At 35.6% G+C, this 21,280-nt stretch overlaps 2 protein-coding genes across 11 annotated transcripts in view; one reads left to right on the plus strand and one right to left on the minus strand.

The window, feature by feature from the left end:
* Positions 1 to 178: 178 nt before the first annotated feature.
* On the minus strand, positions 179 to 13,553 carry RSRC2 (arginine and serine rich coiled-coil 2). 6 transcript variants are annotated; one of them, XM_084538801.1, is made up of 11 exons: positions 13,420 to 13,499; positions 11,058 to 11,214; positions 10,349 to 10,392; positions 9,371 to 9,448; positions 7,549 to 7,761; positions 6,784 to 6,927; positions 3,058 to 3,180; positions 2,877 to 2,956; positions 2,115 to 2,344; positions 1,382 to 1,471; positions 179 to 815 (listed from the first exon to the last, which is right to left on the minus strand). In XM_084538801.1, the coding sequence occupies exons 4-11, from the start codon at positions 9,376 to 9,378 to the stop codon at positions 636 to 638; spliced, it is 1,068 nt and encodes a 355-aa protein (XP_084394927.1). In that variant the 5' UTR covers positions 9,379 to 9,448; positions 10,349 to 10,392; positions 11,058 to 11,214; positions 13,420 to 13,499; the 3' UTR covers positions 179 to 635. The 6 variants fall into 6 exon arrangements, with proteins under 6 accessions (XP_084394927.1, XP_084394926.1, XP_084394923.1 ...); XM_084538800.1 differs by having other exon boundaries at positions 2,115 to 2,347; XM_084538797.1 differs by lacking the exon at positions 9,371 to 9,448 and having other exon boundaries at positions 7,549 to 7,739; positions 13,420 to 13,553.
* A 125-nt stretch (positions 13,554 to 13,678) lies between these two features.
* Positions 13,679 to 21,280, plus strand: part of KNTC1 (kinetochore associated 1) — a 38,261-nt gene continuing 30,659 nt past the window's right edge. For all 5 annotated transcript variants that reach the window (XR_014684344.1, XR_014684345.1, XM_084491482.1 and 2 more), the window contains exons 1-16: positions 13,679 to 13,751; positions 14,151 to 14,288; positions 14,400 to 14,520; positions 14,900 to 15,015; positions 15,394 to 15,466; positions 15,837 to 15,914; positions 16,471 to 16,505; positions 16,737 to 16,847; positions 17,463 to 17,556; positions 17,907 to 17,959; positions 18,194 to 18,306; positions 19,024 to 19,078; positions 19,649 to 19,747; positions 20,567 to 20,610; positions 20,720 to 20,785; positions 20,876 to 20,951. Coding sequence is in view for 3 of the 5 variants with exons in the window: in XM_084491482.1 (XP_084347608.1) it covers positions 14,157 to 14,288; positions 14,400 to 14,520; positions 14,900 to 15,015; positions 15,394 to 15,466; positions 15,837 to 15,914; positions 16,471 to 16,505; positions 16,737 to 16,847; positions 17,463 to 17,556; positions 17,907 to 17,959; positions 18,194 to 18,306; positions 19,024 to 19,078; positions 19,649 to 19,747; positions 20,567 to 20,610; positions 20,720 to 20,785; positions 20,876 to 20,951 (1,266 nt within the window). In the remaining 2 variants the exon portion in view is untranslated. The remainder of the gene's footprint in view (positions 13,752 to 14,150; positions 14,289 to 14,399; positions 14,521 to 14,899; positions 15,016 to 15,393; positions 15,467 to 15,836; positions 15,915 to 16,470; positions 16,506 to 16,736; positions 16,848 to 17,462; positions 17,557 to 17,906; positions 17,960 to 18,193; positions 18,307 to 19,023; positions 19,079 to 19,648; positions 19,748 to 20,566; positions 20,611 to 20,719; positions 20,786 to 20,875; positions 20,952 to 21,280) is intronic.

Consider the following 21,280-nt stretch of genomic DNA (forward strand, 5'->3'; position numbering starts at 1 on the left):
GTATTAATCCCTAAATCTGTGATCCATACCACTAATCTCCTTAAGAAATGTGTACTTCAAAACAGGCAAAGCAGAACAAATGCTCTATTTCTGACCTCTCCTAACTTTTCTGACATTTCTTACCTATAGTTTCCTTAGAATTCGGCCAAAAGACAACTAATTAACATAAAATAAGACCTTAGAGAAAAAACTTCTTTATTATTAACCAGGGTTTTTTTGCTGGATTATGTGCCTATTGGCCTGGACTGCTAAATAACATCTACACAATGTTTCTTTCATGTTTCAAGAATTGAAAATAACTGTACAAGGTTAAAGTACAAAAGTACACAAGACAGTGGACACGAAATATCCATGTATGAGTTCATCCCATCTGCTGCTTGGTTTGAAAAGTAGAACTTTAACTAAAAAATACTGTCCTTCTAAAGTTCTGTCAAGTTTAATGGAAGTGGGTATAACCTGATTACAACACTAACACCAGTATCACTGATCTGATATTTACAAAAAAAATTGTATTTATCAATAAATTAAAGTCAATGCAACACCCATGCAAGCTAGAATGCTAGCTTTTTGGTGAACAAGGACCCAACATTTGAACAAGAACCTTCCGAAGTCCCCAACTTTAAAATCGCTTGTTTTCAAACTGCATCCATTCCTCGCATTGAAGATGTAAACCCCAATCCCATTCCTCTTTGCGTATGCGTCTGTGATCTTGCCATTTCATACTGTGCATCTAGATTTCTGAAAACCTCTTCCTGTTGTTTCAGCGTTTTGTAACTTTCTTCATCAACTGAACTACAGCCAGCTTCATCCTCACTCTAGAAACCAGATAGAAGAAAATAAACATTAGCTTTGTATAAGTGCTTTTCATATGCTACAGCTGTCCTAAATTCTTAGTAATTTTTTCAAAGGCATAAGAATTCAAGCATCTGATTTTACTGCTATAACATTCCAGCATAGCTTTTGCTCTCAGTGATAAAGAAACATGTATATTCCTTCACTAAGATCCTTTTTCTAACTCAAGTTAAAAATCTCCATTTATCTATACAGAGATAGCTACAAAATTTGAACATCACATTATGAATATTGAACTGTTACTATTAGTATTGAACAATTACCCCTTGTCACAGATCTGAACAGATTCAAGAAACATGATTGAATTCTAAAATTTAATGTAGATATTGCTTGTAAACTTTAATAAGCAATACTCTAAGTATTGCTTATTAAATAAATTATGCTTATTAACTAAATTGAATAAGTTATACTGTAAGTATCACATAGCAACAGGTTAACTTGGAGAGTGCCTTACTAAGTAAGGATGTTAAAATATACCTGATGTCCCACAGTTAATAGGAAGTTTAATTATACATTCATAACTCTTTACCTTAATGCCCATCAGTTTTCTGAACTTGACATTTTGGTCCTTGTTTCCAAAATTTAATTTTTCCCATATTTCTGCAGACTGTGATTTATCCTGCACAAGATTAAAACAAACATCGCCTTTTAACATACTTTCCTGTTAATATCACAATATAATAGCAAACATACAAGCTGTATTAAAAATGAGACCACTGTGTAGCTGTAGCAAAGCTGGAGGTAAAATGTTTTCAAGTTATGTCTGACATCCCTGTGTATCCCCACAGAAACTTTTTGTGAGGAAAATCTGCTTAATTTTTGGTTTCAAAATGACGTATCATCTTTTCTTGGACAGATATTTTCATTTTCATGAAGTTTGGGAACCTTGTCAGAACACAGGCCCAAAATGAATTATGGAATTTATTTATCTTCAAATGAATGTCTGATGTTAGCCATCACTTTTCAGTAAGAGACTGCCTGTATTTGGTATTTACTGTGAAGTTTTATTTACTAATAAAATGGACATTAAAATTTTTGAGGTATAATTGCATCTTATGGTATCAGCTGTTTTCCTAAGGCTTGAGCCACTACCACTTTTCATTGAAGGTGTGGTCACCTTAGTCTTTTCACTTCTCCAGTTTTACGCTGAATGTTTTTAATAGGGTGTATGAAAGCATTTTATCTGAAAATAACATTAATAAGCATTCCTGAACTACCAGGAATATGTTTCCAAACAAGTTTTTAAGAAAGTAAGACATTACCCCTTCCTTTTTGCCTTGCCAAAGCATCTTCCGCTTTTTCTCTTGTTCAGCAAATTTCATGGGATTCACTGCTGCTGGGTTGTAATAGCTAGGTACGGCTATTCCAGTCTCTGCTAGTGCTTTTGCTTGTAGTGCTGCCATTTGAGCTGCCATTGCTATTTGAGGAGTTACTTGTGTTCCCGATGCCAGAAGAGCAGCAACATTAATAACAGAACCTCCAGTGGCTGCAGCTGCTAAAGAACAGAACAGTAACTTGTATCAGTAAGTTCACACTTTTTTTCCCCAAAGACAAGTACTTCCCTTCATTAGCAGTAAGTTGAAAATAAGAAATGCAGGATAATTTATAAATGCCGTGTTTATATTTTAAGAAACAGTTCTCCAATAGTTTTGGTAAAAGTCTAAATAATGTACCTCATGCTTCTAAATATCACTGAACTGGTAACAGCTTCCAAATTTTTGCTTAATGACACATACAGGAAGGGTCCAATAGACATCACAAAATTGTTTAGCATTTTAGCCTAACATACAACATTTTTGATACCAAGTCATCAATACTATAAAAGACAGTAAGAAATCCTAGGTTATTCCCCCCCCAATCTGTCTGATCCCCCCTCCCCTTTATTTCCTATTTCTACTTGTCATTCTTGGATGAACCAATTTAACAATTAACCAAAGGAAAGACAAGCTGCACTCAGCACATAAGCCTGCATTATCTTCCACCCCTGTTATTCTTCAGTATTTAATATAATATTCATAAGTTACCTGCAGCCATTTCCTGTTGCTTCTGTTTTTCAACCATTTCCTTCTCTCTCTGTTCTTGCAATTTCTTTGCTCTCTCCAACCTAGAAATAAATGCATGAGTATAAAAGTATTTAGACATGCAAAAGTCAACAGCAACAGCTTATTTATATTACATTTCATTAAAATCATAACAATTTCTGACCTTCTGGCTAATGCTTCCTGTGCATCCATAGCTGTATTTCGTCCCCGAAAAGGTGGCGGACTTGGACTCCGGCTATGACTCCTGCTGAATCTTCGGGGCTTTTCAATTCTTTTCTTTCGCTCTCTGTAACCAAATTGAAGACATTTACTAAAACAATGAAGGTATATATACAAATCTTAACATTACATAAAGCATTCAATCATGTCTCTCAAAAGCAGTAAAAAGATTAATTTGCAGAGCTCTCAAAAACAGCTTTCACAGAGATTATACTAGAAGAGTGGAACAGTCACACTTGCATTTTAACAGACTTAAAACAGAGTTTTTCCAACTTCAAGATCTAACAATATCTAATTCTGGGTATTCATTTACCCTTTACTTAGCGTAAGGGATTTTTCATTCCAACTCCTGACAAGCAAAATTGTCATGTAACTTCTGGTACGTCAACTGCAAGAAAACTAAAGTGGATCAAGGCTCAAGAAGATTTTAAAACAATTAAGACTTAACAGCGCTATTATTATGTTAGAAATCAGCATTGTGAAGTCAAAAACTGGAATATTACTCAGGGAAATTACTGTTCTCCTCCTCTCTGTACTTGCCACTAAATGTTCTTTGCGCTACTTTTTGAGGGAGGATATCAAACTAGATGGGAGAACTTATTTAAGCACTTCTTTAAAAAAAAAAATAAAGCTCTGAAGAAGGACAGTTATCTGTGCAGAGGACTATGATGCATGCATTATCTGAAGACTGTAACTGAGAAGAATCCAACATAAATTTATTTTTAAGCAAGACAACAAAACATCCAGTGCATCTATCATTTAGTGACCTCTCCTCCCAAGTATAGGTTGCTGTTATAGGATATAAATCTAGTTTATTTTAAGCAGCAGCTGCTAAAAATATACTAACTACCATTAGCAGTTATTTTTCTTTGCCAGGATGATTAATAACTACTTTACAAGAAATAAAGGTTTATCCTTATTTAAGCCTCTGGTTCACATTTTGAATGAAGTCATAAATTCTAGAAATTTCCAACAAAGCTTGAATTACAAGAGAATCACCAGATTTGCCATCAACAATAAGTTACGATGCACACGAGATGTTTCTGCAATTTGATACTTAAATGTTCTGAACCATCTGAGGTAATGACTAACATGAGTACAGCCACTTTAAACGGTATTCAACTACTCAGTTTCTTCTGTTTGCAATTTGTGCAGCATCCCCAAACATCATGAAATGCAGCCTGAAGTCATAAAACAGATCCTTGTTTACATGACAAATCTGGTAGAATACAAAGGAGTCAAGACTTATCTTTTAATAGAAGATGGCAAGATGCAGATTCAGGCACTGGGAAGTGACAGATCTGCATTCCTGAGATAAGATGTAATGCATGTTTCAAAGATACCTTCATTTTTGCCGTGCTGACTATTGTAGTTTGGTCTTGTCTTTGGTCTGATGCTTTATTGCACTGGTAAACATCAAGGAAATAAATATTTGAGCTTTTGTATTTAAGTATTTTCATTTGAAACAAGCAGATGGTGTCATGTTTTCCATCTTTCATTTAATCAGAGCAATGCAACAAAAGAAAAGGTGTATGTGCTCACAGAACAAGATTACTTTAAACGCTAGTGAGGACAGATCACTTGGTAATGTGAGCTTGAGGTTATGCAAAAATCACCGTAAGAAGGTCAAGCTCTACTGTTTATAAATGATATTGTCATAGCCTGTGAACTGCAACACAGCAACACTGCATTTCATAAATAGGGGGAATTTATTAGTTTTAACAAGCTAGGTTTTCACATCTTGCTTATCTGGCTTGTGAAGAGTTTTTCTTGAAGTCTGTCTCATAATTATCTTTCCAACAGCTGCACCTGAGCTCAGAAATGATTAATTGCTCTAGCTAGCTACTGATAAAGACTCATGCCTCATTTACTCTCCCTTCCCTAGCATGTGAGATACAAAACAATACTTAAAAGAAATGGATTCTTGCAGTCTATCTATCCATCACAGTTAAAGAAATTCTTAAGCTATGATTATCCCTTACTACGTCTTCCCACAACTGCTGCTCTGTTTCAGGTAATTTGAATTCTACTGCAGAAGTTAAAAAGGGAAAAAAAAAAAGTTCGAGATGAGAAGTTTCATGGAGCCATTACACAAAGTGTTCAAAGTGACTTTTTATAAATTACGTGCGTTTAAAGCTCTTAATACCTGTAAACAATGGGAATCCAGAACCTTACACGTCATGCTAAAAGGTGGCTTAAGTACCAGTAAGCACAAATAATGTGTGTATATCAATTGAAGACCCAGCTCTACTCACCCCAGCTGAAAGTTTGGTAGAAAGCGCGTGCCAAAATAAATCGACACAAACCATGTAATTCAACATGTTCTTCAGAAACATAAGTCTTCTTAACAGTTTCTCAAGTGGTGATGTAGCGTTACATTCTTAAGTCTCCAAAGGTCCACTGTAATATTGAGTAGTCATACCCACTATCTTCACCATTCAAATATGCAATTTAAAATATGCTAGTAAAAAATGTAACTAAACGAACTGAACACTGACAACACTTTCTTGGGAGCTTTTAAGGGACATCAGTTTGCATCCTAACTACTTGTTACTTTAGACAAGCAGGGTGGAAAAATACACAGCTGTCCCCAAATGTAGTCATTATATCATATTTCAACTTACTCATTCAGAAAATCCTACAGGACATTAAGAACGTGACACATGCAAATAGACTGACGCATGCAAGTAGACTGAGAACTCCACAGCAAAACACTGAATGAATCTTCGGCTAGAAAACATTAACTCCTGTGCAGGGAGGAAAACCTCAACTCTAGCCTATTCCAGGTGAGGCATTAATCTCAACTCTGTCAGACACACACAATAAGCTAGCATTTGTTCACCCACATAGTTTCAACCTGTGCTTCTGGAATTTAAGACTGAGGAACAAATGGAAGCACCCAAAATATCAAGAAAAAGTAGTTAATATTCTTTTTTGCAAAGCTCAACATGAAAGCTGGTAATGACTACGAAGAGTAGTACACAGATCAAAAACTGCCCATCTGACTCAGTTCATCTCAGCACTACACTACCTGTGCTAGTTCACCAAAAAAGATATACACAAATATTTAAACAGAGTTTGTTGAATAGATCAGAATTAGCAAACGCCCTGTTCAGAAGGCCCACTTCTCTTTTTTGACATATACATAAAAACAGATAATTAAAGTAGTCTCTGCTAACTATACTACTCTCGCATAAGAGACATGAAAATGTCAGTTGCATCTTACTGTTTTGTTTTTTCCTACATAAATATTCCTAACTTAAGATGGTAAATTCAGCTCTGACACAAGAAATCCACAGAGCTTGAACTGCGGTAATCATACCACTCAAAACATTATTTACTTTCCTCCTAAATTATCAGCCAGCTTTTTTAAAGCAGTGGTTTTAGACAATACCCTCTAAGTAACTATTAAGCTTCTTGAAATGCTAACATGAAAACATAGCATGAAAAGCTGAGAAGCTGAGACATGTAAGCTGTCTAGGACAACTGTTTCTGTCAGCATAGACGCACTACCCAGCACTTAACCCACTGTGTTAATACAGCTAAGGGGAAAAAAACACAGTTACACTGAATAGGCATTAACTGGCCAAACCCAGCATTCCTTTATACAGCAGCACTCCACGGAGTGTTCAACCATCTCCACTAAGTGTATGTCCACGTTAACACTTACCTGCTTCTACTCCTAGTTCTGCTTCTGCTTCTACTTCTATGTCTGTGTCTAGATCGTGATCTTGAACGAGATCTTACACGGCGCTTTCTCTCTCTGCTGCGAGATCGGGATTTTTTCCTATCACGACTTCTACTACGATGACGTCTGAAACACAGGTCCCAAATTCCTCATGTTTGAATTCAGATTTTAGTCAAGGACTTACATTCAAGTTTGTCACCACAGGTCAAAATGCATCAGGCAAGGTAGGGTGGACTGCAAATATCACATGGAAACGTTCATGCCTGAAAGAACTTAGAACTAGGAGATGAAATAAGACTGGAATGAAACACTACCATCAGCCACCACTGACAAGTGACTTATGCAGTTTACTTAAAACTGTCATACTCATCAACATAGCTATTTTTATTTGTTCACTGAAGTGCACACCTGCACTTCTTTCCTGTCAATGCCAATAGGGAACATAAAATATGCTCCACTGATAATTTTTCTATAATCTGTTTGCAAATTATAAACTTGGGTTAACATTGACAGATCACCTATATAAAAACCTTACAGGTACTTAGTAGATTTACTCAGAACTAATCTGGAAAAAACAAGTAGCAAACACACTATCCAATCAAATCCGAAACATGCAATATATACTGATGATACTTCAGAGTTAAATTAGGTCAGCAACAAAATTCAGTTGTATGTTAAAGTCAACCCAAATTCTAGACACTTTTTTTTTTCTTTTTTTTTTTTTTAAAATCATATAAAACAATTTACCTTTCACGGGACCTGGACCTTGAATGACTCCTCCCCCTTGACGATTTTCTCTCTTTGCGTTTATGTCTATCCTCACCATTTTCAGATGAGTTTAGGCTATCTCTGCCCTTGTCAGAAGAATGTTCTTTGTCATTGTGGTCTTCAGATTTGTGCTTCTTGGAGGACTTCTCTTTGGATTCGTGTCTTCTTGCCTGTTTTAAGAAGAAGTTGGTTCTTTCAGGAAAATAGTGCAACAAAGAGAGTTAGTATGGGTATCAGAAGATAAAAAATGATAAGTTGTGATGCAACATTAGTAACCTTAGGAGTGTGACTCAATCAAGAGTGATGGGCTACTTTACCTAATGCCACCATCTACCCAATGTTGCAAATGCACATTATAATTTATCCCCAATTTCCCTCCCCCCGGCTGTCTAAAGGAGTTTTGAAAACACCCATCAAGGTATCTTTACACAGCTTCCATGAGAGTTCACAGCATTATAACCAAAACAACTGTCATTCTCAGTCTTTGTCCAAAATTCAAAACACATAGTATGTGCCTATCTGACAACTTACGGATAAGCATATATACACAATCACATTTCTAGTTAACATTAAGTATTTGTCTAAGTCTACCATGTAAAAAGAATCATTAAAATCCATTCACACAGTTGCAGACATACACTATTTTGCTTTTGGAACTAAAATACTCCTCTATGGATCAGTAGATAATTGTTTTTTAGAGCAAAACTCTCTTCAGTCAGTAACTTCTAACAGTTTGTAAGAAGCAAAATAGAAAGTTATATGGTCAATCCCATTTTTAGTATTTAAAACCAACATGCATTACTCCAGTACCTCCCACAGTAGATTTAAATTAAAGATTTGCTGCTCCACCATACCGCAATTTCTTCCTGCAGTGTCTCTTAAAAAAAGATTCCTTTTTATAGCTGCAATGCTAAAAATACTTAGCAAGGACAGGCCTGATTTTTGCCAGTGTTTTCCTTGGAGACTAAGTCATGACATCAACACCTTTTCTTAATATACCCCGTTTATTTTGCACTCTTTCTAGCATAGCCCACTTAAGCCCTATACTTAACAATATTTTGCTTCAAGTCAAAATTTTATGATACAACCATTTCAGACTAAAACTCAGTTAATTTTTTTCTCTTATCTACATCTATTTTATGTAAAATACTCTTAAAATCTGTCCATAAGCATAACCCTGTGTCAAAACAAACACGTCAGGAGGTGATGCTGTAACTAGCTTATACCCACTTATCCAAACATTTTTAACTCCTTATTCATGTCTATCAGGTTCTAAATATATTCAGTTATAATTCATGTAGATCTGTGATGTGTTAAGATGCTTTTTCCTGCTTTTACAGTATTTTAACTCCTTGAAGAATTACTTGGTACATAAAAACACGGTTGAATAGTTTAAGGTATTACTTGTACATTATTTTTAAATATGCATTTATATAAGTAGCTGTTCTGATATATATATATCTTAAGAATTATTATCAATATTTAGTATATAGTCTACAAACAATGGTATTGATCTCGCAAATTAATGAAAACAGTAAATCTACCATGCGACAGTTCATAATATGCTCACAGCGAAATTTAGAAAATGCTAAATACACTAAAACTAGATATAACAGAATGGTAAGAACACTGGACAATTTTAAGCAAGGATTTTTTTTTTCTGAACATGAAAACCACTTGTGTTTTTTTTTTTTTTTAAATCAGTCTTCCAGGCACACACTTAGTAATAAACACCATTATATCCCATAACGGATTTAAGATACTTTTAAGGGAAATATGAGTTTGAATGACTAATAGTTACCTTATCATGAAGTAGGCTTATAATTTTGCTATCTGAGTCTGCAGCGTCTTCAGTTCAGTCTCTTCGCGCATTAGCACGCTGAGTATGATTTATTATAGAAATGTTATCATGTGAGCTAAACAATATATTCAATTTCACAAAAATTCTCCTAGATTATTTTTCCTTTTCCTTTCCTTTTTTTTTTTAAAAGAAAAAACAGAGCTTCCATTGGAATTGGGGAAAAAGTTCCTGACCCAGGTAAAAGTTAGAAGTCCCTCATCTGACCCAGCCTGCTATTGCCCCACATGGCTTTAGCTTCCTTTCTATTTTGATGTTCCTGGATTGTTCATTTCATCTCTTCTCTGGTGTGTAAGCCAGTGATTTCCAAAGCATTATTGATGCTGTCTCTTCCACTCCCTTATTTTTATATATATATTATGAAAAAAAAAAAGACAGCCTTCTGAAATTTTGCTGCTACTGTCATGTTTCCAGCTGACCTAGCTTGTTTGTCAAGCTATGAGTCTTTAGAATTAATAGATGCAATAGACAGAGCTCAGTCAGGTGGGTAATTGTTTTTAATGTGTTTAAGTAAATTGATATTTATTATTGGAAGTCCTGAACATTGGCCAGGATTAAAGCCACCGAAGGCTTTTGGTTAATGGAAGCTCTGTGAAAGTCATCAAGAACACCATTCTACTTCTCCATATGAATCCTTTCACTTGGCTGTTTCCACAAAAAAAAATAGAAAGAAATAAAAAAGAAATTAAGTTACTAGTTTCTGAAAGCGATTTTCTATAAAACTATTACCTTGTCAACATGATGGCTGCAATCATGCTTCACTATGAAAGGATCTCCATATCCATTTTTAAGCTTAAAGTTTCCAATTTCTTGTACTTACCATAAAAGTCATTTACATAGGTTTACACATATGTGCATTACTACAAGGTACTTTTAAAGCTGTACTGTACAATTACCTAATCACTACAAAGTGTTAATTACCTCTTTGCTCCTGCTCCGGCTTCTGTGTTTTCTTCCTTCAGCATCTGGAGAAGAAGATATTTATTATCGTTTACTACACTAAAGAGGAGATCAGCTGACTATGATCTTTCAGTTTCTTTTAGTTATTCCACTACATAAGTCCAAGAACAGAGACTTAAAACACAAACAGCACTATTTGAATACATACTGCAGAACATGAATTCTAACCATAAACAATTCATTCTTTGCATCTGTTTAAGCTCTGACAGCAAAAAGTAAGTTTGTGTCATATTCTAGGCACACTGTATTTTTCCACAGTTACCTTCGTTTTTGTCACAAACCATGTAAACGTATCTCTTACTAACCAAACCTAATTAAAATAAAGACAGTAGTACATTTGTTTTTTCATGAACTATTTTTATTATTAGCCTTCCCATAAGATCCTATGAAGACTAATAATGTACATTCTTAACACTTCTACCATTTAAATTGAAAAAAAAAAAATCAATATAACATATTTGAAGCTACTTATTTTGATTTTGCATCTTATTTTTTTCCTGTTTTACCAAGTTACTGGAATTGTCTATGAGACAGCTTTATAGACATTTCAGCTCTATAAGCATATACAATTTAATTATATCAAAGTAAAAAAAAAAAAAAAAAAAAAAACAAAACAAAACAACAACCAACAGAACTTTACTAAGCATCTTTGCTTATATGAAGACCATACCTGACTTCCGTCTTCTTTCCCTTGACCGTGAGCGGGATCTTGAATAATGATGCTTTGATGTTCTGGGAGAACTAGAGGCATCTGATTGTTCCTTTTTCTTCTCTCTTTCTGGAGAGGACTTCTCTGGGGCTACTGCCTCTCGTTCTGTATCACTGCCCTACACATGAAAACAGAATGATTAAGAATCAAAAACTTCAGATTTCAAAACAAGAAAAAATTATTTACTTCATACTTCCTTGGATGACACAAAGTTGTTTTCCATGAAGACAAGTCTGTGAGTAGACACCCCATTATTAGTTAGGCAAGAGCTGGACAGCCTTGCAGCAAGCTGTGTAACTGCATACAGATTGATTTTTCAAAACTTTATTACAGAACTAATGTACAGCAAACATTTTGCTCTCTCATAACATCAGAATGTGCTTTACTTTTTCCATGAGCTTTCAGTAAAACTACACTCTGAACTCTAGTTTTTATTACTTTTTTTATTACTTTGAAAATAAGGCAGCTGATTTTTCCTAAACAACAGATACGAGTACTAATTAGATCTCTTGATCACTGTGGTTAAAACAAGCATATTAATGGTGGACTTTCTTAGTAACACGCTACAGCATGTTATGAGATACAAATCTATAGAATTTTATTTCAGCTACTACTGTTCAGTCTGCCCAATTCTTTATTAATTTGCAGATGTACAGAAATTTATCTGTACATCCTTTAGAACATAACAGAATCTCTCGAAGTTAGAGAGAAAGCAGATCTTTACCTCTTGTTTCACATAGTACACCATACCTAGTTCAAACCAGATCAACATCTGGAGCATTAAACACTTAAGACTGCATCTACAGCATAACTTTAACTACTGCCTCAGTGACCATTCTGAATACTATTAATACTCCACCCACTACCCTTAAACAGCAGGAACCAACTCCCTAATTTCTGATCTTAGCCATCACAATCCTCAGCATTCCTCAACTATCAGATGCTTCCCTACATTTCTTCCCCCTCTACTCAGTCCCTCCTCTTTTTAACCTAAGGTTTCCAAAAAGACTCACCTAACAGTAGTTTCAAAGAAACTTTCAGATCTATATTAAATAGCGTTTTGAAGTTACTTGAGATGATAAGGAAAATACCAGCTAACTCTCTAAGTTAAATGTAGTATTCAGTTGGATGAGCCCACTGCCACATTTTCCTAGTCCCAGTACCCATACACACTGCTGTTCATTAATGTCCTTGTGCTCTCTCAGCCTTCGGAAATTACAGAGCAAAAAAAGCTGACAGACTTCAATGAGACTGTTTTCAGTTCTTAAATTATTGCTGGACTGGCCATGGGGTCAGGATTTACATCTCACCTAGTACTGCAGAGTAACCTCAAAGATAACAGTTCCAATTTAGATGAAAAGCAGAAAGTCCATAAATAATTTTCAAGCCTTTTTTACAGGGAAAAAGCCTATTTTTAACAGATTATGTAAACTGAGAAACCATCCTTTTCATGAAGAAAATAAGTTTTCTCCAAAAGTTCTGCTAGGCTATTGGTCAAGTTTCAAAACAAAAATTTACAATATCAGATTCAACACCAAAAGCTACTTAGAGTCCACATAGAAAAGCCTTACCATGTTAAGAGCCTAGTTTTTCTGCACACTCGAAAAAATTAGGCAACTTTTGGAAAAAAAAATTATTCGCATCAGCTTTAGAAAGCTACTTCTGCAGCACCTTTACGTGAAGCCTAACAATTTTTAAACATTAACAAAACTAAACCCTCAGCCCGTGTACGAAGGGCGGTGATCTTTTTTGGACTCTAAACAGAGAGAACTCCAGCAGAGAAGTTTCCCAACAACGTTAACCACACAAAGGGGCAGAGATGCAACTAATTAACCACTAACCTCAACAAGACGATAAAAATAGTGGGCCTGTGAGCAATCACAAAGAAAAGTAAGAGGGAAGGGGGGGCTGCATCGACAAGAACCGAGCACGGCCCAACCGCCGGATCCTTCCCCCCTTCCCTCTGCTGCCTACAAGCCTGCGCCCTGGGGGAAGAACCCGCTCCTACACCCCCAGCATCCCTTTCCTCGGCTTGCAAACGACAGAACTGAAGCCACGGGGCCTCTCCGCTTCTCCCTACGCCCGAAAAGACGAGGCAGAAACTTCTGGAAGCGGGAGGGAGAAGCAAAGGGGGAGCGCGGCCCCCCCCCCTGCCCGCGGCCCATCATGGCGGCGGGGAGCCGCCGGGCGCCATTTTGTCTCTCCGCGCGCACGGCTCCCCGCCGCCCACCCTCCCCATCCCGCCCTCCTCTCCCCTCCCGGCGCCCAGCACCCCCCGTTTCGGCTCCCTCCGCCTCTCCCCGGCTCCTCGGCGGCCCCTCACCGCCATCTCGGTGCGCCCGGGCCGCCGCCGCTCCCCCTCAGCAGCTCCTCGCCGCGACGCAGCCTCCCTCAGCAGCGAGGCGCCCGGCCCCGCCCCCCTCCCTTTAGCCGCCAGGTGCCCGGATGGAACCGCGGGCGGGGCCCGGCGGCGAGCGGCGGGCGCTGCATTCTGGGGGGGGGAGGGGGGAGGAGGGCGAGGCCGTGTCCTAGCAACGGCGGGGCGGGAGGCGCTCGCGAGTGGCAGAAGCGTGGCCCACGCCGCGACCCGTAGCGGCAGCGGCGCTCCCGCCAATTTGAAAGCCTGAGGTGGCTGAGGGGGGCGGCGGTGGCTCGGTGAGGGGACAGGGCGACAGAGGGGGGGACAGGGGGCTGCTGTGGGACAGGGGGTCTCTGCTTTTGTATTTTATCCACCTCAGGGTGCGAAAATGCCTGTCTTGAGCTGCGTTCTTCAGGCGCGCCGGGTCATCAGCTGGGATTCGTGGCTCTTAGCCTTACATTTTGCTCCTTCTATTTTTTTAATTCCTCTCACGATTTAAGTTTTCTTCATTCCGTTTGTTCATTGCTCTCAATACTCAGGTTTTGTTTTCTCGACGCACACCTTTACAAGGTTTATTCCGATTCTCTTCCTCCTCCAGGCAAAATCACAACAATAATAAAAATTACGATCTATATGTGTTCATATATCTTTTCAAAATCCCGCTTTTCAGCATGTTGCTTATATGTTTATCGCAGGTCAGAATGTGGAATGACATAGAAATTCTTGTCAATGATGACACAGGAAGCGAGCAGCTCACTGTATGCATAGGACATGAATGTGGAAATGCGTTGTACCAAGTGGATGCGCTACTTCAAATAACGTCTTCAGAAAAGGTAGAATTCATTAAAACTACCTTTTTCTATTTCTTAATAGCTATGATAACTTCTTTGATGTGTTTCGTAAAGTGATTCAGTTATTACATGTAACAATCTTTTTCTTTTCAGGTTTTAGCTAATCCCCAGCTGTACGCATGCAACTCGAGGGATGGCAGCATTATCGTCGTTGACAGATCAGTGGCTCTTCTTGACAGCACTGGGCAGTCTCTTCAACTGCACATTCAGTTTGGTAAGTTCACTACCTTAGAATTCAATTAAAAGTCAAAACTGACTTTTAAAGACAACTGTTTTTGTATAATACAGCAAGTATCTTGTGTATCTACCTACCATAGAGGTATTATAGTGAATAACTAAATAATAAAACATGATTCTGTATGTCATTAACAAGCTATTACCTTAACAATTTAATTAGAATGCTTGTTAACTTTTCACTGCAATGGGAATAATGGATAGTGAAGACACCCTCTGCATGTCCTTTCCTGTACTTTGTCTTATAAAAGTAAGTAACTTTGAAGAAATCTGGAACACTGTATTGTCTACTTCCTGTTTCAGACATGAATGTTTACTAATAAAAATCTTGTAAGCTGACATTTTGATATCTTTTTCAGATACTAATGTGGATGTAGTTGGTATGTGTCAAGAAAGACAATTTCTTGTCGTTGGTGAGAGAAGTGGCAATTTACATCTTATTCATATTCCATCAAAACAAACTTTGCTGACTAAGGTATAGTACTTGTTCTGTCCTAATTTTGCTGAAAGCCTAGAATTTCTTTGGAGTTCTTTGGATTTGTTTGTTTCTTTCTTTCTTTCTCCAATATTTCACAATATAAATATTCCTGTGTTTTGAACACATCTTCTAGTTTGAACAAACAAACAGATTACTTGCTGCCATAAGTAACAAATTAGCAAATTATATTTAGGAATGGTATGTATAAGCAATAGTAAGTTCTTCATGAAAGAGAAAAGCTTAAAGTTTGAACTGATGATCAGTATTTCAAATAAAAATGTTTTGTTGTTGTTATGGTGGTGGGTTTTTTTGGTCATTGTTTTTATTTTTTTCCCAGATAAAACAATAATATTCTTTATGTTGATTCCATCTTAGATTTTGGTTGAATCATCTTCAAGTGAAAAGACTTACTTAAATCTCTTTATTGAGAAAGATAAAGTAGATGCAGGTAAGCACTTGAATAATTTTTCTTTTCTTGTCTCTGTATTTGTCATTTTGTTCTCATTTAATATTTCTTAAAGAAAGAAGCTACAAAATAAATCAGATGCAGATTTAATTTGCATTTCAAACTTCAGATGTACTTTTAGTTCAGTGGGCCTTATCTGCAGGTCCTTGAAAATATTGGAAAGACAACCACTTTTGGAAAGCTGAAAATTCAATTGAAAGTGACAAAATATTTGTTTTGAAATATTTGGTCAGAATTTATTTATTTATTTTTTTTTGCCAGTTATTCCAGTTTCCTATCTTTAAGCAAGTAATCTCCTTACAGTTACTGAATAGTCAAGCTCAATATGTGTATTTTGTTGGATTTTTTTTAGGTGTTTATCATATGTTCATTCTCACAAGGAAGGGTTTTTTTTGCATTATGTGTCTCCCACTTGCTAAAACACAAGAAGGTAAGATAACTACAAACCAACTGGGATTTCAATTTGAGAGGAAGAGCTGTGCTAAATAGCTTTTTCATGCATCTTTCAAAGAGGATTAAGATATTGACTTGGGATTTTCTGCATAGCCCTGGATGCTTTTTAAAGGGAATCCAATATACAATTAGTTTGATAATTTTATTATTTTCCAAAAATTCCTTTCACTTGTGTTCCTATGAAAAAGTACTTGAGAAAGTACTTGAGAAAGTACTGAATATTATGCAAGCAGGCTTTGAAGTTGCAATATCAATTTGAACTGTATTGAAGAATATTGGGAATAACTAATTTAATGCTGTCTGTTTAAATGTTTAAATCTAAACATAGTTCAGATTTTCTGGAGTTCCATAATGTGGTCAATAGAAATAGAAATTGTCAAAGACAGTGGCTGGAGATTTTTTTTTTTTTTTTTTTTTTCCCCCAGAATAGTCAGGTTAGGATAAACTATCCTAAGTGAAATTTAATGGTGTTTTTTTCAGTTTAAAAAATATTTAATATTGATTTGGTTTTATCTATGCTTTTTTTAATGTAGCAATTGACAAGATGGATATGATTGTGGCAAAGAAGGTACGAAATACCTGCTAATCTGTAACATCTGTGTTGAAGTGCAAAGTTTGTAACAAAACTTTGTTGTGTTCTATTGACTACTTACCAGTTCATCATTAACAATTCATAATTGTGGTGATTATTTTTTCTATTCATGTAGAAGTGAGAAGTTCAAAATTCACACGGTTTTTATATGTAACTTTTTCCTTCTTTCTCTTTTGTTTGCTTTACCTTCATCTTCTACCTCTATAGTTGCAAGGAGAGATAAAGACAGCTTTCATTCCCACAGAAGAGTATCACAGCCTTGGCTGTCAGAATTTTGTGATATGTAACTCGGTGAATAAAATCCATTTGATAATTGGGGTAAGTAGTAATAGAATGTTTATAATAATTGTTATGGGATCAATGATGGCATTTATTGATCTGCAACAAAATTTATGTCTAGGTGGTTTTAAAAGGGTATAATTTTTTTTGCACTAAGACTTTTTTCTTTAATTTCCTTCATTGTACATTTAAAGGTTATCAGTTTTTCAGTCTTTTTCTTAATAGAAAAAAAATAATAATAATAACTGTTTTGTCACTTCAGAACTGGCTCAGGTGTGAAGGATGGGGGGAAAACATTTTCACGCTGTCTGCATGACTTTAGTAAATCAGTGTAATTCCTAGCTCATACAGGGTAGATTTAGAGTCTTGCCCTTGGGCTTAGAGAGAGCGCCAAAATTGGCAAGAGGTTTACATTCAACAAAGGTTTGCCAAAATAACAGTTAAGGTTATTACCAAATTTAAAAACAAACAAACAACAATAATAAAAAAAAAAAGACTTTTTAAACATCTGCATTTACTGACAATAAAGTTAATGTTGCAATCATTTCTTCAAAACTTCAAGAGTTTTGTAAGTAAAAGGTCAACTGGAGAAGTAAAGTTGTCAGTGGACAAATTTCTAACATGTAGCCCCATTTTACTTTCATTTACTGACAGGGTAAAGGTGATTATGTACTCTCCAAATGGGAGGTAGACCCCAGCAGTAACCTGGTGTCTGTTCGAAGTTTTGCCGATTCAAGTCTGATCAAAGGTAAAAAAACATTTTTTTTTCTTTTTATAGACAAGTGTAGAGTTCATATTTAACTGCAGAAAATAAGACATCAGTTATCTTGCTGGTTTTTAGTAACAGTATACACGTATACCAACTGGAATACCTCTTGTAAAAGTACAGCCCAATTTTGTTTCAGAATTGTTGAGTTTAACTTTATACATGTAAATCATGATTCTGTTTAAGCAAAAATGCTAATGGAACTTCACAGTGAAGTTGTGGAGATTAACCATCTCCAATGCTTGGTTCTACAGTGTAAAATTTTTTTTTGCTTCAAATACATTTTTCAAGAAAAATAGTAAATTTGTATGAACATGTATTATTTCTTTTAGATGCAGTGAAACTTCAAGTTCTTGACAATCTGCTGTTTGTTTTAGATACAGAGGTACGTGTGACAGTTTGGCTTAGTCGTCATTTTATAATGTTTTAGAAAGAGTTTATAAAAATATTCTTTAAAACATGTTTCTATTAAATAAATATGCTTATCTTTGGTGATCTTGACCTTACTTTTTATGTTAATCTACTCCTAGTCATTATTTAAGCTTTAATATTCTGCTCAATAAAGACCAAATATGAACTCCATATCTGTTTTTTTAATTATTATTATTTTTTTATACAGAATATCTTAAGCATGTGGGATGTTTATTCTCTTACTTTAATTTGGGATTGGTCTTTAATACATATTGAAGAATTTCTTCTCACTACGGAGTCAGATTCTTCTTCAGTTGTACAGTAAGTAAAGTGTTACAGCACCAGTTCTGAAAAATCTGAAGTTGTCTATAGTTACAGGAAATGTGCAACAGATGCTTGATTTTCTACGGTAATAGAATTTATAGAAATCTTTGAAATCTTTCTATTCAGGACAAAATGTTGAACTTCCTAGTATTGTTAGCTCAGCTTGATGTTTTCTGCCTTTTTTTTGTTGTTGTTGTTCTATCTATTTTTACTGCTAAGGAAGATTGTACGTAACCTGCATCATTTTGGAAATGCCCATCTCAAATAAGGTGTAATAAGTCGTATAATATTGCCTGCAAGTTGTCTGATGTTTTGTTTGGTGTTTGTCTTTCTTTGGGATGGATAAATAGTAAGATCTCTGTTCCACAGATGTAAAAAATCAAAATCTGGAGTTACGAGTATTGGATAAAATCCAAAATGAATTAATGGCAATTAAGGTTAGAAGAGAAGACTCTTGACTTTTTCCATTACTTTGTGCCAATTTGAAAAATAAGGACTGTATACATTTGAAAAACTTTAAAATGTCATTAGTTGAATGTATCCTCTACATGCTAAAAGACTGTTATTTTGGGATGAGCTATATGGTTTTAAAATGTACCAATTTCAATAGAAAACTGAACTTTATAAAACTCAAAACAAAACTCCCCAGTTTTAAATAAGAGTGATACAGTATTCTTTGTTTTCTTTTCTTCCCCTCTGTCTTTCTTTCTATAGGCAAGGACTTGACAATGTTAAACTGATAGCCATGACAACACCCGCTAACAAACAGGTAGATTGTCTTTATCTATATTCTGTTCCTCAGTTGTTAAGCACGTGTTCTCAGGAGGCCAAAGTCAAAAAAATGAGATGGAACTAGCTCTTAGGATATAGTGGGGATTGTAGCAATGTCTTGACACGTTGACCAGGGCAAGCTACCCTGTTTTTTTTTTGTTTGTTTGTTTGTTTGTTTTGTTTGTTAGTTTGATTTGGTTTTGATTGCTTTTTTTTTAATAGTAGACAGGTAGGAAAAAACAGAAAAAAATATTATTGTTTCATATACCTTCACAGATTTCTTTTAGAATAGTATCTGTATCTATATAGTACTGCTGTATTCAGTAACTACCTCCATGTACAACCAAGGGTGTTAACTGAAGTAGAAAGCCAGGATGAACACTATCAAAGATTTTCAATGAAGCCTGACTATTTATATGTGACAAGATCTAAAACGTCATTAAACCTTCTCAAATTGTAGAATCAATCATAAGAATACAGAAATAATTCTCAAAAATCACTTGTCACTAGTGTCTCAATATCATATATTTCTGACATGTTTGTTTCTTTTTTTTTTTTTAATATATAGATGAGAAGTTTAATGGTTTTTGCATTGCCTGCTATGCAACAGCTCTATTCTTTGGAAATATCTGTTGTTTCTTCACTTGTTCAAAGTTGGATTGGTACAGTATGTGTTGATTTTTTTTGTTGTTGCTTTTCTTTGAAGAAATACAATTGTTTTAATAGGTATAAGTATTAAAAAGCGTACTGTGTTATTCTTGTTTAGATTAGAACCAATTTGTGCTAGAAACTGTGCAGAAAATGTGCAAGAAAGATTAAATGATGTCCCCAAAGGATGGAGAAAAAGATAACATAGCAAACTGGACAGTTTAATTCTATGTCTCTGGCCTGTTAGAATGTTTCATACTCCTGCCAGTTTTTCTCACTGCTGCTACAGCTACACACTGTATTAAGTCTTAAATTGTCTCAGCATAGAAAAATGCTCTGGGTTTCCTTGGGACTTGCATAAGTTTAGATGACAGAACTACTTAGTTTCTATTTAAACTGCTTTCTTGTGAAAAGTTTAACAAAGCAAGAAGGTTGCAAAAGGACAGTGTGAACTTCATGAATTAAGAATGCTATAAAGACTGTTGAGGTGGAGTGGGTATGTGAGATGATACCAAGTCAGAAGTCTAAGCAGTGCCTCTTAACTGGATAACTGGAATCGTGAAAATAAATCTAGTAAGCTCTGGATCTGATAAGCAATAAAATAGAAAGCTGATGAAAAGCCCTCAGAAATTTTAGATGGTGGAAACCATCCAGGAATTAATGTGATAAACATAAAAGAAAAATACTCTTCTGAGAGAAAGGCAGTAGGTTGTTTCCAGATTAAAAAGTTAAAGAACACCTTATGCATTGCAGTTTTGATTCTCATTCTCTTTTTTTTTTTTTTTTTTTAATTGATATCTTCTACCACCTAATGATTTCTGTTGTCATATTGCTATAGGATACAATATACTTCTTGGAAGGAATTCATGAAAATCATCAGATGTAAGATAATGTTTTGTATATTACCAGCTTACTGTTGCATAAAAATGCAGATTACTTGTACATCTAGTTGTTTTAGAGTTGAACTCACATAGTTCCCTCTCATCCTCAGATCTGCTGAAGGCCCAGTTTCTATTGTTGTGATGAGAAGTTTAACTGAAGCCTTGCCAGAAAACAGGTACTCTTTTCCTCAAAACCTTTTTTTTTTCCTCATCTGTAGTTTGTAATTTATGTTAAATTAGTGTGTTTTACTTTATCCCTCCCCCAGACTAAGTCGCTTACTTCACAAACACAAATTCACTGAGGCTGAGAATTTTGCAATTCAGTTTGGACTTGATGTTGAGGTAAGTTGCTTGTGCTTGATAAAAACATTTGGAAATAGATTAACGTAACTGAACTTACAAGTAAGTTTCTTATCCGATAGTCCATCAGAAAACACTAATAGATCCATAAGTCTATTGAATGTACCTTGAAGTGGAACATTTCCCTAAGAAATTGCTGATAACCAGAATTTATTGTAAATCCACCATATTTAATAATAAATTAATGATCAATTAGAATTTAAAGCATTTCTGTATGGTCATCTTCGTATTTTTATTTTATATATAGGCATTCTTACTAATTTAAAGTTTTCTTTACAGGTTTTTGATCCATTAAATTTTTTTTCTACAAT

This window comes from Aythya ferina, assembly GCF_964211825.1.
Source record: "Aythya ferina genome assembly, chromosome: 17".
Lineage (NCBI taxonomy): Eukaryota > Metazoa > Chordata > Aves > Anseriformes > Anatidae > Aythya > Aythya ferina.

What these genes read in the sequence shown, in the direction of transcription:
- RSRC2 (XM_084538796.1), bottom strand. An exon ending in GCAACAGGAAATGGCTGCAG is followed by an intron (nt 2,348 to 2,876) that starts GTAACTTATGAA and finishes TCTGTTCTTTAG; the next exon opens with CAGCTGCAGCCACTGGAGGT. An exon ending in GGCAAGGCAAAAAGGAAGGG is followed by an intron (nt 1,472 to 2,114) that starts GTAATGTCTTAC and finishes AATCTTGTGCAG; the next exon opens with GATAAATCACAGTCTGCAGA.